The 18967-nt window shown below is 40.5% G+C and overlaps 1 protein-coding gene across 1 annotated transcript in view; it reads left to right on the top strand.

Moving 5' to 3' along the window:
* LOC108637251 (multidrug resistance-associated protein 4-like) overlaps window positions 1-18967 on the top strand; it is a gene marked incomplete at its 5' end in the record, with an annotated part of 78344 nt that overhangs the window by 43615 nt on the left and 15762 nt on the right. The window contains 1 exon segment of the mRNA XM_018056293.1: window positions 10976-11065. Within this exon segment, the coding sequence (XP_017911782.1) occupies window positions 10976-11065 (90 nt within the window).

Here is an 18967-nt window from a genome sequence, read left to right as displayed (position 1 = left end):
ATTTCTGTTTATATTTTTGTGGTTTTGGGTGATTTTCTTTACATTTATTGTTTATAGTGTAAAGCACACTGTTTACATAAATTTAAAGGGTGAAGGGGAAAAGATTAGCAAAATAGGAGTTTTAGGGAAAGGCAAAACAGAAAAGGAACAAGAAGAAAGAATATCACTTCCTTTTTATCTTTTGATTTCTGGCTTCCGTCCCATAACATTCTTTCCTGACCGCCACCCTGTACCCACTTATACTCTCCAGTCCTCCATGAAGATCTCTGGCATTTTTTAGCCCTCCCCACATTCTTGACTATTTTCTTCCTCTCCTTGAGGACAGGGCCTCTGTTTCTCATTTCTCCCGCTCTAGTGTTTGTTGCAGGCCCTGACAAGTTCAGTTCAGTTCAGTCACTCAGTTGTGTCAGACTCTTTGGAACCCTATGAATCTCAGCACGCCAGGCCTCCAGGTCCATCACCATCTCCCGGAGTTCACTCACACTCACGTCTATCGAGTACATGATGCCATCAGCCATCTCATCCTTGGTCGTCCCCTTCTACTCCTGCCCCCAGTCCCTCGCAGCATCAGAGTCTTTTCCAATGAGTCAAGTCTTCACATGAGGTGGCCAAGGTACTGGAACTTTAGCTTTAGCATCATTTCTTCCCAGAAATCCCAGGGCTGATCTCCTTCAGAATGGACTGGTTGGATCTCCTTGCAGTCCAAGGGACTCTCAAGAGTCTTTTCCAACACCACAGTTCAAAAGCATCAATTCTTCAGTGCTCAGCCTTCTTCACAGTCCAACTCTCACATGACCACAGGAAAAACCATAGCCTTGACTAGATGGAACTTAGTCAGCAAAGTGATGTCTCTACTTTTGAGTATACTATCTAGGTTGGTCATAACTTTTCTTCCAAGGAGCAAGCGTCTTTTAATTTCATGGATGCAGTCACCATCTGCAGTGATTTTGGAGCACAAAAAGATAAAGTCTGACACTGTTTCCACTGTTTCCTCATCTATTTCCCAGGAAGTGATGAGACCGCATGCCATGATCTTCGTTTTCTGAATGTTGAGCTTTAAGCCAACTTTTTCGCTCTCCTCTTTCACTTTCATCAAGAGGCTTTTTAGCTCCTCTTCACTTTCTGCCATAAGGGTGATGTCATATGCATATCTCAGGTTATTGATATTTCTCCCGGCAATCTTGATTCCAGCTTGTGTTTCTTCCAGTCCAGCGTTTCTAATGATGTATTCTGCATAGAAGTTAAATAAGCACGGTGACAATATACAGCCATGACGTACTCCTTTTCCTATTTGGAACCAGTCTGTTGTTCCGTGTCCAGTTCTAACTGTTGCTTCCTGGCCTGCATACAGATTTCTCAAGAGGCATGTCAGGTGGTCTGGTATTCCCATCTCTTGAAGAACTTTCCACAGTTTATTGTGATCCACACAGTCAAAGGCTTTGGCATAGTCGATAAAGCAAAAATAGATGTTTTTCTGGAACTCTCTTGCTTTTTCCATGATCCAGTGGATATTGGCAATTTGATCTCTGGTTCCTCTGCCTTTTCTAAAATCAGCTTGAACATCAGGATGTTCATGGTTCACGTATTGCTGAAGCCTGGCTTGGAGAATTTTGAGCATTACTTTACTAGCATGTGAAATGAGTGCAATTATGCAGTAGTTTGAGCATTCTTTGGCATTGCCTTTATTTGGGATTGGAATGAAAACTGATCTTTTCCAGTCCTGTGGCCACTGCTGAATTTTCCAAATTTGCTGGCATGTTGAGTGCAGCACTTTCACAGCATCATCTTTCAGGATTTGAAACAGCTCAACTGGAATTCCATCACCTCCACTAGCTTTGTTTGTAGGGATACTTTCTAAGGCCCACTTGACTTCACATTCCAGGATTTCTGGCTCTAGATTAGTGATCACATCATCATGATTATCTGGGTCATGAAGATCTTTTTTGTACAGTTCTTCCCTGTATTCTTGCCACCTCTTCTTAATATCTTCTGCTTCTGTTAGGTCCATACCATTTCTGTCCTTTATCGAGCCCATTTTGCATGAAATGTTCCCTTAGTATCTCTAATTTTCTGAAGAGATCTCTAGTCTTTCCCATTCTATTGTTTTCCTCTATTTCTTTGAATTTATCGCTGAAGAAGGCTTTCTTATCTCTCCTTGCTATTCTTTGGAACACTGCATTCAGATGCTTATGTCTTTCCTTTTCTCCTTTGCTTTTCACCTCTCTTCTTTTCACAGCTATTTGTAAGGCCTCCCCAGACAGCCATTTTGCTTTTTTGCATTTCTTTTCCATGGGGATGGTCTTGATCCCTGTCCCTGTACAGTGTCACAAACCTCATTCCATAGTTCATCAGGCACTCTATCTATCAGATCTAGTCCCTTAAATCTATTTCTCACTTCCACTGTATAATCATAAGGGATTTGATTTAGGTCATACCTGAATAGTCTAGCGGTTTTCCCTATTTTCTTCAATTTGAGTCTGAATTTGGTAATAAGGAGTTCATGATCTGAGCCACAGTCAGCTCCCGGTCTTGTTTTTGTTGACTGTATAGAACTTCTCCATCTTTGGCTTCAAAGAATATAACCAGTCTGATTTCGTGTTGACCATCTGGGGATGTCCATGTGTAGAGTCTTCTCTTGTGTTGTTGGAAGAGGGTGTTTGCTATGACCAGTGCATTTTCTTGGTAAAACTCTATTTGTCTTTGCCCTGCTTCATTCCACATTCCAAGGGCAAATTTGCCTGTTACTCCAGGTGTTTCTTGACCTCCTACTTTCGCATTCCCGTCCCCTATAATGAAAAGGACATCTTTTTGGGTATTAATTCTAAAAGGACTTGTAGGTCTTTATAAAACCTAGCAAATGCAATACCCAGTTGTGGAGGTGACTGGTGATAGAAGCAAGATCTGGTGCTGTAAAGAGCAATATTGCATCAGAACCTGGAATGTCAGGTCCATGAATCAAGGCAAATTGGAAATGGTCAAACAACAGATGGCAAGGGTGAACGTTGACATTCTGGGTATCAGAGAACTAAAATGGACTGGAATGGGTGAATTTAACTCAGATGATCGTTAGATCTACTACTGCGGGCAGGAATCCCTCAGAAGAAATGGAGTAGCCATCATGGTCAACAAAAGAGTCCGAAATGCAGTACTTGGATGCAGTCTCAAAAACGACAGAATGATCTCTGTTTGTCTCCAAGGCAAACCATTCAATATCACAGTTATCCAAGTCTATGCCCCAACCAGTATTGCTGAAGAAACTGAAGTTTAACAGTTTTATGAAGACCTACAAGACTCTTTAGAACTAACACCTGACAAGTTACACAGGTATTAATAATAATCCCTAACATTTGTGGAATCCTTAGCTCCAGGAGTTGGTGATGGACAGGGAAGCCTGGCATGCTGCAGTCCATAGGGGCACAAAGCGTTGGACATTACTGTGTGACTGAACTGAACTAACATGTTTTAACATGTTCCCTGGTGCTCAGGTGGTAGATAATCTGCCTGCAGTGTGGGACACCTGGGTTCGATCTCTGGGTTGGGAAGATCCCTTGGAGAAAAGAAAGGCCACTCACTCCAGTATTCTAACCTGGAGAATTCCATGGACTTATGTCCATGGGGTCACAAAGAGCTGGACACGACTGAGTGATTTTCACTTTAACATGATTTACCCTCTTTCTCTACCATCTCCCACTTTTTGCTCATGGGAATTCTATGATTATCCTTATCTTACAGATTTTAAAACTGGGGCACTGGAAACTTAACTTACCAAGGGGCAAAGCCTGGACTTCAATTTAGAGAGATTCTCAACTCCAGAATTCAGCAGGAGAAAATCTGATACTGTGGTTACTTGAAGTTACTTGTCTCAGAGCAGAAAACTTACAATCCTCTTCCCCTAAACAAATAGGAAGCAGTGATGCTTGTTTTGTCAACACCTTGATTTAGGAGTACTAGGAAGCTGAGCTCAGACTTTGCAAAGGGGGAGCCCAGTGATGTTTATTTGAGTTGCCCCACTTAGGTGATCCAGGTCTGCATCACCTTCCCTGACTCCTGTCATCCTGTGAACAATCAGCAGCTTCCAGGGTGGTCCCTCTCTCCCCCATCATTATTGACCCCACCATAAACGGGTCAGAAATGGGGAGATGTGATAGCAACAAGGACTTGCCTAGGAACCAGAGGCAGGGGAGTGGTGACATAGACCATCAGTCCTGGAGTCCTAGGGGGAACTTTCAAAGACAAATACTGTATAATCTTAGGAAGGTACTCCTCAATTTGTGTTTAAAATTTCAGGAAAAAAGCAAAATATGAAAGTACTTCCTAGATAATTTCATTAAACAAAACAGATAGCTGAAGTCTGTGCATCGTTTGTGCTCAGAATATGAAGTAGTTAAGTATATTCCCCAGAAAGAACACCACGTTGAGATTGTATTCAGTAGTATCTGCTTATCTGAAAGAATCTGGAAAGCGAATTTCAAAAGTTCTTTGGATGATATTCTACACATAGAACCCCCTATCCTATTGGCACAAAGAAGATGTTTTCAATTGAAGTGAGACTGCATGAGAATTCAATATTTATGATTATAGTCTACAGGTTGGCACAGATCAACAGCATCTTTAATGGTTAAATAGACTCACTTTTATATTTGATATTTTCCCCCCTCTTTTAAATCAAAGCAAAAGCTAAGTATTTTTTACACAGCCCATTCTCCTCTTTGGTATTTCCATTCCCTGAGTTTTCTTCAGTAGGTTGAAGAAGGTGAACCAGAGCTGTTCTGACTTCTCTGATATATTCTTGATATACTTTAGTGGAGGGCAGGTTCTTGCGTTGGGACTGAAATGATGAGGATAAAGATTGTGCTTTATCTGCTTTGTGTGTAATCACTTATATGGTTTTTGTCTTGGTCCTGGGTCATTTTAAACTTAAGTTAGTGGTTAGGGTTTCTTTTCAACATAGTATATAGTCTTTCTTCCAGCAGCATACACAAATGTCCAGTAAGACTGCAGCTTTCAGTCTGCAATTATGTTGAAAGTTTATTAATTTATTGCACTAAATGCTCTGATTCAGAGTGGCTATTTTTGGGTCACACACCTAAAATGACCTTGTGTTATGTTTGTAACAAAGGAAAAAATCAGTACTGAATATGACACAATGAATTACATTTTGAAAAATATAATCTTTAAACCATGATGAAAAAATAGTTTTGAAACTAATGTTTCATTTAAATTGTTACATTGAATAAGAATGTTTTCTTGACTGTTGCCACAGCCAACTCTTATTCAATGAGGTTTATTTGTACTTTCAGAAAAAAATATACATGGGCCAATAAATGTAGTGTATATTCACATGAAGGTTGTATGTTCTACTGTTGCAGAAAGGGGAACCCCTTCCAGGGCCCGAAAGTGGGCTCTTGTCTAACACTTGGAAATGAGTTGTCTGAGGAGACACATGTGCTGACAAAGCAAGAGATTTTATTGGGAAAGGGCACCCAGGTGAAGAGCAGTAGGGTAAGGGAACCCAGGAGAATAGCTTGGCCACCTGGCTGCCAGTCTTGGGTATTATGGTGATGGGTTAGTTTCTGGGTTGTCTTTAGCCGATCATTCTGACTCAGAGTCCTTCCTGGTGGTGCATGCCTCATTCAGCCAAGATAGATGCCAGAGAGAAAGATTCTGGGAGGTGGTCAGACATATGGTGTCTCCTTTTGACCTTTCCCGAACTGTTCCGGTTGGTGGTGGCTTATTAGTTGCGTGTTCCTTACCAGGACCTCATGCAAATTGTTACTATGGTGCCCAGCCAGGGTAGGCGGTTTCAGTCAGTGTGCTTCCCCTAACACTACTATAAATCTCTATACTGTCCTGTCCTCCAGTATAAACATCTGTACATTTATGCATGAAATTAGTTTCTTTACATGATTACTGAGAGTTTGGTACTTTAAATAATAACTACTGAGAGATGGCCATTGGGAATTCCCAGGTGCTCCAGTGGTTAGAACTCTGTACTCTCACTTCTGTGGCCCTAGTTCAATCCCTGATTGGGAAACTAGGATCCCACAAACTGCATGGTGCTGCCAAAAAAATAAAAGATCATTAATTTGACCCTTATCTGCCCTTGCAGTATGTGTCTATTGTGAGCAGTTTTATTAGCTTTTATCTGGTAAGTGGTGAAAGAAGAATAAGTAGAAACCAAAGTGAACACCACACATAAAAGACATTCACACATTCAAATAAATATTGTTCACAAATGGCCTGCTGATTTCAAGCAAAATAGAGCTTCAATCAGTTACTATTTTTATAAACCATTCTTTTCATTCAACATGTTTTCATTAAAGTTTTGCTGATTTTTGAAATATACATTTGGCATGTCATAACAAAGAGAAATATTCTTCTTTACTAAACTATGTTCTTTCATCTAATAATGCTAAATAAGCCCGCATAATTGCCAAATAGATCCTGTTAGACTGATAGTGTAGAATTAAGTGAGAGCACATATTGCAATGGGAAAATGCTGAAACAGTTTTATTCTTTTTTTTTTTTTTTTTTTTTTTTGTGAAGTGTGTGACAATCATCAGTGGTTGGTGATAATTAGCAGAATATTTTTAAGGCCTACAGAGTGTCTAGGGGCTCTGTTTAAAGCTCAGCATGAAGCAGCTGCAAATGTTGGTCAGGGGCTCAGAAGTGAGGGACTCCCTCTGCTGCAAAGAATCTAATTTTAGTCTCCTAGTCTTTGCTTAGCTTTGTCTTCTTGAAGGAGTTTCCTAAAGAGAAGGTGAGGGAGGTGACAATAGAGGGAGACCCTGATTACAAAATAGACCCTGATTATAAAATAGACCCTGATTGCAGACTAGACCCTAATTGAACTTTTTAAAAAAGTGTTTATTAAATTTGTTGCTATGTTGTTTCTGCTTTATGTTCCTGTTTTTGGCCACAAGGCAGATGGAATCTTAGCTCTCTCACCATGGATCAAACCTGCAACCCCTGCATTGGAAGGTGAAGTCTTAACCACTGGACCACCAGGGAAGTCCCCCTGATTGAACTTTGAGTGGGCTCTTTATACCTGTTCTCTTGAACCAACAAATGTGTTAATGTGTTGTTGTTTTTCAGTCACTCAGTCATGTCCAGCTCTTTGTGACCCCATGGGCTGTAGTGGGCCAGACTCCTCTGTCCATGAGATTTCCCAAGCAAGAATACTGCCATTTCCTTCTCCAAGGGATCTTCCCAACCCAGGGATCAAATGTTCTCCTGCACGGCAGGTAGACTTGGTACCACTGAGCAACCATCCACCTTTTAAAAATAAAGCAATTTAATATTTTTCAAAAATTAGCTTAGGTAACACCTCTCTAGAGTGTACTTTGAAAACCAGATGGCACTTTATCAAACCCTAGACCTCTTATGGGATGTGAATTTGCCCTTTGAAAGGAGCATAAAGGAAAATATGTTCAGGTCACATAAGCTATGATGGGCAAAGAAACATTCTTGTAGTTATAAGCAAAAAGGCCTGGTCTTTCTTCTCCTGCTTGGGCTCAAAGCTAGTTCCTTTAAGTGGCCTCTTTCAGTCCCTTTATCTCCTCAAACACTAGTTCTCAAAGAGTCTCTCATCTTGAGCCCAGAGCAGAATCCTGTCCATAGTTTAGGTTCCTAGGGGAAAGCAGAGTAGAGTCAGAGGAGAGGGGTGAATATTGGCACCAGCCTCCCCTTGCTTGGCCATGTCATTTGTGTAAACATCATGTAAAAGAAGAGAAATCATCTGGCTTGTTAGAATCTTAGAGGTGAAAATTAGAAAGGGTAACAAGTTGTTATTGTTGTTTTTTAAATCTGAGCCAGAATGGTATTCCTCTGATCAGGAACTCTTACCGTGCTTAGATGGTTGTTTATTCTTTGACCCTAAATTCAAGGTTTAAAGAAACCTTAAATTTGGTCTCAGGATTTTTCAGTTCAAGTCACTAATTTTGACATGTCATATGGCTACTGATTTTCATTGCTTTTTGGGGTATATCAGCCACTTAATCAACCTTCTGCAAATGAAGGTTAAAGTTAAATGTCTTTTTGATTTTAGATTTTGCTTAGGGATACATCTTTTTTGATGGCACACCATGTGTTTTCTGCATCCATTTCTCTCTCACCAGACTTGAAACAAAGACAACAGGGAAGGAAGGCAGGGGAGGCTGAGTGCATTCTTCTTCATGGATGGGGAAAAGAAAAGTCTGTCTTCTTCATGTTTCTTTAGAGGCTTTTATGAAGTGAGAAGGTACAGTGCAATTTGAGGCTGGTGATTCTGAGCAGTTCCGGGCACTTGTGGAAGAGTCAGATTTCCTCTTCTTCCCACATGAATGTATCCCCTTGTTCTGCACTGTTCACTGAAAGGAGCCAATTTCACTCTTTTCTGCTGCTCATATTCTGTGGCCTGGCTTATTTACAGCCTTCCAGAAGAAAACTTAAATGGCTTACATGAGCTTATGTATAAGATTCTCTCCTGAAACCCAGAAAGATATTTTATTTCCAGAGTAATTTACTTGTGGCTCCTCCCAAAGAAGATGAATAGGAAGGACTATTTAAATTAAAATAATTTTATTATGACACAGATCACTGTAGGTGACCTTGCAGTTAGTAAAGAGGTTCTATGAGGCAGGTCATCTGACACACAGGTGAGAGAAGTGGGGACCAGCTGATGCAGACTAAAAGGTGATCTCTACATGGACAGAGGAGCCTTCATTTCATTTCAGTCCCTCAGTTGTGTCTGACTCTTTGCGATCCCATGGACTACAGCATGCCAGGCTTCCCTATCCATCACCAGCTCCCAGAGCTTACTCAAACTCATGTCCATCGAGTTGGGGATATCATCCAACCAGCTCATCCTGTGTCATCTCTTTCTCCCCTTGCCTTCAATCTTTCCCAGCATCAAGATCTTTTCCAAGGAGTCAGTTCTTCACATCAGGTGGCCAAAGTATTGGACTTTCAGTTTCAGCATCAGTCCTTCCAATGAATGTTCAGGACTGATTTCCTTTAGGATGGACTGGTTTGATCTCTTTGCAGTCCAAGAGACTCTCAAGAGTCTTCTCCAACACCACAGTTCAAAAGTATCAATTCTTCAACCCTAAGGCTAAGATGAACCTTCAGTTCAGTTCAGTCGCTCAGTAGTGTCCGACTCCTTGTGACCCCATGAATTGCAGCACACCAGGCCTCCCTGTCCATCACAAACTCCCGGAGCTCACCCAAACCTATGTCCACTGAGTCAGTGATGCCATCCAGCCATTTCATCCTCTGTTGTCCCCTTCTCCTCCTGCCCCCAATCCCTCCCAGCATCAGGGTCTTTTCCAATGAGTCAACTCTTCCAATGAGGTGGCCAAAGTACTGGAGTTTCAGCTTCAGCATCATTCCTTCCAAAGAAATCCCAGGGCTGATTTCCTTCAGAATGGATTGGTTGGATCTCCTTGCAGTCCGAGGGACTCTCAAGAGTCTTCTCCAACACCACAGTTCAAAAGCATGAATTCTTCGGTGCTCAGCTTTCTTCACAGTCCAACTCTCACATCCATAAATGACCACAGGAAAAACCATAGCCTTGACTAGATGGACTTTTGTTGGCAAAGTAATGTCTCTGCTTTTCAATATGCTCTCTAGGTTGGTCATAGCTTTTCTTCCAAGTCTTTAGCAAGGCATTATATATTGTTAGTGAGCTGATGCAGCTGCCAAGTTGCTTCAGTCATGTCCAACTCTGCAACCCCAGAGATGGCAGCCCACCAGGCCCCCTCGTCCCTGGGATTCTCGAGGCAAGAACAATGGAGTGGGTTGCCATTTCCTTCTCCAATGCATGAAAGTGAAAAGTGAAAGTGAAGTTGCTCAGTCGTGTCCGACTCCTAGCAACTCCATGGACTGCAGCCTACCAGGCTCCTCTGTCCATGAGATTTTCCAGGCAAAAGTGAGCTGCTAATCATAGATTAAAGAAACACCTCAAGACTGGCTGAGAGAACTGTACCAGGCACCTCTCCCATAATATACATCCTGAGATAGCATCTGCAGGAGGGGGAGCTGTCTCCTACCAAGGTGTCTCTGGGTGAGAAAAATTGTATCCATAAAAGCAGCTGACATTAGTTTTTAATGAAAAGCTGGTTTCTAAGAAAGATACATTGTTTCATTAACATAGCTTAAGACAGGATATTCCTTTCAGCAAAATATACTGTTTTGCTGAGGAGTTAGCAGCTGGAGGGTTGAAAAAGTTAGTTTCAGCAAGTCCCCATAGCAACACAAGATTTGAGAAACCTGTTATGCAAAGGAATGTACCTTTTTGCCTTCTCTCCATCTTTAGAGACCCTGGCCTCCCTACCTGCCTGCCTATTAACCCTTTCAAACCTCAACTAATCATGCTCTTGGTATTTCCTAGTATAACACCAGAATTGACAAATTATCTAGTGCTATCGGTATAAAATTTCTCAATAATTATATCCTCATTTATTTTTTTATTAAGCAGGTATTACCAGTTTGGAATTGAAAAAAGTAAAAATTTCCTTTCTGTTCTTCAGGTTTTTCTTAAGGTGACACACCTCAACACTTTCTTTTTTTAAAATTTATTTTAATTGGAGGTTAATTACTTTACAATATTGTATTGGTTTTGCCATACATCAACATGAATCTGCCACAGGCATACATGTGTTCTCCATCCTGAACCCCTCACCGTACCACCCCTCTGAGTCGTCCCAGTGCACCAGCCCCAAGCATCCAGTATCATGCATCGAATCTGGACTGGTGATTCATTTAAATGTTCATCACAGCACTTTCTTTTCTTAGTATTCAATGGTCCAGAGGATATTTTGCAGCACAGTTTATACAGCTGAAAATTATTTAGAGATACTGTTTTTATAAACAGGCATTTACAACTTTATCATTAATGATTACAGTGAATTTTGATTTTGTTCATTTTAATTCTGTTAAGTACTGGAATAAAATGGATAAAGCTGACTAATAACATTTACTATTTTGGGTTATTTAGGAACCTGTTTTATTCATGGGAACAATGAGGAAAAATCTGGATCCTTTTAATGAACATACAGATAAGGAACTGTGGAATGCCTTAGAAGAGGTAATTTATTACATGTTGTTAGTTTGTTAGCATCAGGATATGTGTGTGTACATTTATAGCACGGCAGGAAATTAAAGGGGAGCTTATCCATGTAACTGACTTTGTTTATCTCCTAGCAAAACATTGATGACCTGTGTATTGATGATGATGAAAACCAAGAATATAATGTCTCATATTTCCACTGTAGCTTTTCCCCTAGAATCCAAAGCAACTAGACACATTACCTGATCTTTGTGTTCTGTTGTGGTCAGTTCCACAGTCACATTTGACTCTTTGTGACTTCATGGACTGCAGCATGCTAGGCCTCCCTGTCCCTCACCATCTTCCAAAGTTTGTCTAAGTTCATGTCCATTGCATCAGTGATGCCATCCAGCCATCCCATCCTCTGATGCCCTCTTCTGCTCTCAATCGTTCCTAGCATCAGGGACTTTTCCAATGAATTGGCTGTTCACATCAGGTGACCAAAATACTGGAGCTTCATTTTCAGCATCAGTCCTTCCAATGAGTATTCAAGGTTGATTTCCCTTAAGATTGACTGGTTTGTTCTCCTTGCTATTAAAGGAGTCTTATATAGATTGACAATTCAAAGGTATCAATTCTCTGCTGCATTACCTTCTTTACAGTCCAGCTCTCACAACCATATGTGACCACTGGTAAGACCATAGCTTAGGCTATAGCAGAGTACTAAATTCGATTTTTAAATTATGGGTTCAAATTCTATTAATGATGTAGTGAATTAATTACTCTAATTACTCTGTAATATTCATTTTATTCCTCTGGTGTTAGGGAACATCTACTAAGTGAGTCAGGAAGCAACAGTTAGAACAGGACATGGAACAACAGACTGGTTCCAAATAGGAAAAGGAGTACGCCAAGGATGTATATTGATACCCTGCTTATTTAACTTCTATGGAGAGTACATCATGAGGAACGCTGGGCTGGAAGAAGCACTAGCTGATATCAAGATTGCCAGGAAAAATATCAATAACCTCAGATATGCAGATGACATCACCCTTATGGCCGAAAATGAAGAGGAACTAAAAAGCCTCTTGATGACAGTGAAAGAGGAGAGCGAAAAAGTTGGTTTAAAGCTCAACATTCAGAAAACTAAGATCATGGCCTCTGGTACCATCACTTCATGGGAAATGGATAGGGAAACAGTGGAAACAGTGTCAGAATTTATTTTGGGGGGGCTCCAAAATCACTGCAGATGGTGACTGCAGCCATGAAATTAAAAGATGCTTACTCCTTGGAAGGAAAGTTATGACCAACCTAGATAGCATACTCAAAAGCAGAGACATTACTTTGCCAACAAAGGTCCGTCTAGTCAAGGCTATGGTTTTTCCAGTAGTAATGTATGGATGTGAGAGTTGGACTGTGAAGAAAGCTGAATGCCGAAGAGTTGATGCTTTTGAACTATGATGTTGGAGAAGACTCTTGAGAGTCCCTTGGATTGCAAGGAGATCCAACCAGTCCATCCTAAAGGAGATCAGTCCTTGGTGTTCATTGTAACAACTGCTGAAGCTGAAACTCCAGTACTTTGGCCACCTCATTGGAAGAGTTGAGTCATTGGAAAAGACCCTGATGCTGGGATGGATTGGGGGTAGGAGGAGCAGTGGACAGCAGAAATGAGATGGCTGAATGGCATCACTGACTCGATGGACATGAGTTTGGATAGGCTCTGGGAGTTGGTGATGAACAGGAAGGCCTGGTGTGCTGCACTTCATGGGGTCTCAAAGAGTCGGATACGACTGAGCAACTGAACTGAACTGAACTAAGTGAATACTTTAATAGCTTTTATTATTAACTGAAAGATAAATGAGATCATACTACTAAAATAGTGTGATGTTTCATAAGTGTTTATAAGGGTAAATTATACAGTTGGAATGTGATAATAATTATATATTGACTTCTGTTTTAATGCTGCATAGTAAATGCAAGTAATGGAATCCTGGAGATTTTGCAAAGTTTTTATACTTTTAAGTTCATTTCTAGAAGATATTCTATTTGTGTAGTGTTTCCCTTTGGACTACTTTGAATCGCCTCACCATTTCATGAAATGGATTTTGAGTGTTAAGTTGTTGTTGGTTGGTACATTTTAATATAAATAATTTTGTGTATGTGCCCCAGTTTTGTAAATCGATTCTAAGCTACTTATAGCAGAAACTGTATCTCAACGTCTAAACTATAGACAGATTTTAAACCCTCATAGGACTTAGCTCAGTCTTCTGCTTTTAATAAGTAAGCATTTAATAAATATTTAATGTTTGATAAATCACTTCATTTCAGAGAAGCATGACTTATTTCTCTCAAAACAAAACTCTTCCCCCCACCCCGCCCCACAAATCCAACTGACAGTGTTGCTGTTCTGAATTGGTACTTTTAGTCATTTAAGTTCAGTTCAGTTCAGTCACTCAGTCATGTCCAACTCTTTGTGACACCATAAATCATGGACACCAGACCTCCCTGTCCATCAAGAACTTTCAGAGTTCACTCAAACTCATGTCCATCGAGACAGTGATGCCATTCAGCCATCTCATCCTCAGTCATCCCCTTCACCTCCTGCCCCCAATCCCTCCCAGCATCAGGGTCTTTTCCAGTGAATCAAGTCTTTGCATGAGGTGGCCAAAGTATTGGAGTTTCAGCTTCAGCATCAGTCCTTCCAATGAACACCCAGGACTGATCTCCTTTATGATGGACTGGTTGGATCTCCTTGCAGTCCAAGGGACTCTCAAGAGTCTTCTCCAACACCACAATCCAAAAGCATAAATTCTTTGGCGCTCAGCCTTCTTCACAGTCCAACTCTCACATCCATACATGACTACTGGAAAAACCATAGCGTTGACTAAATGGACCTTAGTTGGCAAAGTAATATCTCTGCTTTTCAATATGCTGTCTAGGTTGGTCATAACTTTCCTTCCAAGGAGTAAGCGTCTTTTAATTTCATGGCTGCAGTCACCATCTGCAGTGATTTCGGAGCCCCCCAAAATAAAGTCTGACACTGTTTCCACATCTATTTCCCATGAAGTGATGGGATCAGAGGCCATGATCTTAGTTTTCTGAATGTTGAGCTTTAAGCCAACTTTTTCACTCTCCTCTTTCACTTTCATCAAGAAGCTTTTTAGTTCCTCTTCATTTTTGGCCATAAGGGTGGTGTCATCTGCATATCTGAGGTTATTGATATTTTTCCCAGCAATCTTGATTCCAGCTTGTGCTTCTTCCAGCCCAGCGTTTCTCATGATGTACTCTGTATAGAAGTTAAATAAGCAGGGTGACAATATACAGCCTTGACGTACTCCTTTTCCTATTTGGAAATAATCTGTTATTCCATGTCCAGTTCTAACTGTTGCTTCCTGACCTGCATATAGTTTTCTCAAGAGGCAGGTTAGGTGGTCTAGTAGTCCCATCACTTTCAGAATTTTCCACAGTTCATTGTGACCCACCGTCAAAGGCTTTGGCATAGGCAATAAAGCAGAAATAAATGTTTTTCTGGAAACTTCTTGCTTTTTCGATGATCCAGTAGATGTTGGCAATTTGATCTCTGGTTCCTCTGCCTTTTCTAAGTCCAGCTTGAACATCAGGAAGTTCACAGTTCACATATTGCTGAAGCCTGGCTTGGATAATTTTGAGTATTACTTTACTAGCATGTGAGATGAGTGCAATTGTGTGGTAGTTTGAGCATTCTTTGGCATTGCCTTTCTTTGGGATTGAATGAAAATGGACCTTTTCCAGTCCTGTGGCCACTGCTGAGTTTTCCAAATTTGCTGGCATATTGAGTGCAGCACTTTCACAGTATCATCCCTCAGGACTTGAAACAGCTGAACTGGAATTCCATCACCTCCTCTAGCTTTGTTCATAGTGATGCTTTCTAAGGCCCATTTGACTTCACATTCCAGAATGTCTGGCTCTAGGTGAGTGATCACACCATCGCGATTTTCTTGGTTGTGAAGCTCTTTTTTGTACAGTTCTTCTGTGTATGCTTGCCACCTCTTCTTAATATCTTCTGCTTCTGTTAGGTCCATACCATTTCTGTCCTTTATCGAGCCCATCTTTGCATGAAATGTTCTCTTGGTGTCTCTAATTTTCTTGAAGAGATCTCTAGTCTTTCCCATTCTGTTATTTTCTCTATTTCTTTGCATTGATCCCTGAGGAAGGCTTTCTTATCTCTTCTTGCTTTTCTTTGGAACTCTGCATTCAGATGCTTGTATCTTTCCTTTTCTCCTTTGCTTTTCACTTCTCTTCTTTTCATAGCTATTTGTAAGGCCTCCTCAGACAGCCATTTTGCTTTTTTCTATTTCTTTCCATGGGGATGGTCTTGATCCCTGTCTCCTGTACAATGTCACGAACCTCAGTCCATAGTTCATCAGGCACTCTATCATATCTAGTCCCTTAAATCTATTTCTCACTTCCAATGTATAATCATAAGGGATTTGATTTAGGTCATACCTGAATGGTCTGGTGGTTTTCTCCACTTTCTTCAATTTAAGTCTGAATTTGGCAATAAGAGTTCATGATCTGAGCCACAGTCAGCTCCTGGTCTTGTTTTTGCTGACTGTATACAGCTTCTCCATCTTTGGCTGCAAAGAATATAACCAATCTGATTTTGGTGTTGACCATCTGCTGATGTCCATGTGTAGTCTTCTCTTGTGTTGTTGGAAGAGGGTGTTCACTATGGCCAGTGCATTCTCTTGGCAAAACTCTACTAGCCTTTGCCCTGCTTCATTTTGTATTCCAAGGCCAAATTTGCCTGTTACTCTAGGTGTTGCTTGACTTCCTACTTTTGCATTCCAGTCCCCTATAATGAAAAGGACATCTTTTTTGGGTGTTAGTTCTAAAAGGACTTGCATGTTTTCATAGAACCATTCAACTTCAGCTTCTTAATCGTTGCTGGTTGGGGCATAGGCTTGGATTACCATGATATTGAATGATTTGCCTTGGAAATGAACAGAGATCATTCTGTCATTTTTGACATTGCATCCAAGTACTGCATTTTTGACTCTTTTGTTGACTATGATGGTTACTCCATTTCTTCTAAGGGATTCCTGCCCATAGTAGTAGATATAATGGTCATCTGAGTTTAACTCACCCATTCCATTCTATTTTACTTTGCTGAATCCTAGAATGTCACCGTTTACTCTTGCCATCTCCTGTTTGACCACTTTCAATTTGCCTTAGTTCATGGACCTGACATTCCAGGTTCCTAGGCAATGTTGCTTTTTACAGCATCAGACCTTGCTTCTATCACCAGTCACATCCACAACTGTGTATTGTTTTTGCTTTGGCTCCATCCCTTCATTCTTTCTGGAGTTATTTCTCCACTGATCTCCAGTAGTGTATTGGTCAGGTGGGGACCTGGGGAGTTCCCCTTTCTGTATCCTATCATTTTACCTTTTCATGCTGTTCATGGGGTTCTCAAGGCAAGAATACTGAAGTGGTTTGCCATTTTCTTCTCCAGTGGACCACATTCTGTCAGACCTCTCCACCATGACCCATCTGTCTTGGGTGGCCCCACACAGAATGGCTTAGTTTCATTGAGTTAGACAAGGCTGTGGTCCATGTGATCAGAATGGCTAGTTTTCTGTGATTTTGGTTTCAGTGTGTCTGCCCTCTGATGCCCTCTTGCTACACCTACTGTTTTACTTGAGTTTCTCTTACCTTTGACGTGGGTACCTCTTCACGGCTGCTACAGCAAAGCACAGCCACTGTTCCTTACCTTGGACGAGGGGTATTTCCTCATGGCCACCCCTCCTGGCCTTGAATGGGAGTAGCTCCTCTAGGCTCCCCTTGCCTGCACAGCTGCCACTCCTTGGATGTAGGGTTGCTCCTCTTGGCCGCCTCTCCTGACCTCGGACATTGGGTAGCTCCTCTTGGCCACTCCTGTGCCGATGGAGACTGGCACTCTCTGTCACCGCCCCTGACCTCGGATGTTGCGTAGCTCCTCTTGGCTTCACTTCTGTGTGGTCCGTTGCAGCTGGCACATTTCTGCAGGGTCCGTCACAGCTATTAGTGTCACCCTTTCAGGGGTAGCTCTCAAATCTGTAATACACCAACTGAATTTGACTATGAGCAAACCAACTTGAGGGCCTGACAATCTCCTGCCAATATTTCTTGTTTCTGAAGGATATCAGCACTGAGTCTTTACACACCCACCCTATTTTCTGGCAACTGTGAGGATTTTGTGCTCTTAAATCAGGTCGATTGCTTCACCTTCTACTTGAGAAGCAGTGAACCTCTGATTTCATTTAAGTCACTGAGTCTTTCTATAGTGAAATTCTAGAATAGAAGAGGAAGGAAGAGCAGTTAACCATTAAGTGTTAAGAAAGATGGGAGGATCCATTTCTACTGGACTCAGAGGAAAGATTTAATGATGAGATTAGTACACAACTTTCAGAAAATCTAGAAGTATCAGTAACTAACTTCCCAATTTGTTTCCAAGCTTAAGATCTCTCTCCACAGATTCTCCAGTAGTACAATTACTATAAAATTTTAGAACACATTGTTCCGTGGACAGTGAAGAAACATTAATTAGGAGATAAATCCTTTTAAAAACTATCTTAGAACTTGGTTCTAATTTATATTTAATTCATCTGTAGGAGCCAAAATCAAAATAAAATGTAGCAGCCTCTGAATTCTAATAATGATGAAGTGCTGGAAGTGGCAGACAATACTAAGATCTACCTTTATATAAAACACATTTGGAAATTTCTGTAAATAGAAATAAACATGAATTTATTTCACAAAGTGAACTGTGTGGTTTCCATATGCCACTTCCAGAAGTGGTCCTGTTACTTTAGCGGTATCTCTTAGTGAGGAATCATCCCATCATGTATTTTTCTAGGAATTGTTCCTTTATGACTTTATGTGTTATTCAGTGAAAATTTTGATATTCTAATTTTTAGAATATCTACTAAGTCTTTTATTGATAAACATGCAAATGTAATAAAGAGATACATCCTATATTAACAGAATGATGAGATGATTTGTCAATCTAAGAAATATCATTCAAGTAAAGAGGTCAATTTTTATGTGGATTAACACCCCCGAGTTATTGGTTTATAAGTGATGCCAAACAAACAAATGGAAAATGTGAACCCTAACTCAGAGTCTTCCTGAAAGTAAGAGGGTACCACTATGTTTTCTTCTTTAAGAACTTCAGTTAAAAGTAAAAGAAGCTTTTAAATTTATTTTTAAATCCTCTTAGTTCTGGCTCTTCCTTCTCCCTTGATTGAGTTGGAAGGGAGACAGTTCAGAAGGGAGACAGTTTTATGAATGCTGCCCATTTCATCTTAGTTATTTTTTTCAAGGTATTCTGAAAATAAAATTTTTCATGTAATGATAAATAGCTTACTCTAATTTGAGGCAAGTTCATCAGAAATTAATGCCAATTGGGACACCTAAAAAGCAAGGGCAGATCTACCAATATAACATGAGTGGTACCTGGAGATGAAGCACTTTATCTATCAAAGGTTAAGGAATCATGGTAAATAAAACTCTGGAAAAGAAGGGAATATATATACATATATATTTAAAATAGTGACTGATTCACATTGATGTATCACAGAGACCACCACAACATTATGAAACAATTATCCTCTAGTTAAAAAAAAAACAAAAAAACAAAAAAACTCTTGAAAATAATCAGTGGTATGTTGCTTCTGTTAAAAAAGAAAACAGTTTGATCCTGGAATAGACAACTAAGGAAGGCATGCCTTATGAAACTGTAAAGAAATAACCCAGTTATGTTCCATGTTGATAGTATCTCTGTTAGGACACAAGTGTGTCTCATCACACAGGAAACCAAGATTCAGAAATCTGGGTGTCAGCAGCCTATGCATCAGGAATCACATGATTCAATCCTGGCTATGGAGACAGCTCACACATCCATTTTCTGGGACCTTGTAT

The sequence above is a fragment of the Capra hircus genome, chromosome 12 (assembly GCF_001704415.2).
Source record: "Capra hircus breed San Clemente chromosome 12, ASM170441v1, whole genome shotgun sequence".
Lineage (NCBI taxonomy): Eukaryota > Metazoa > Chordata > Mammalia > Artiodactyla > Bovidae > Capra > Capra hircus.
This window is presented reverse-complemented; position numbering and strand designations above follow the sequence as displayed.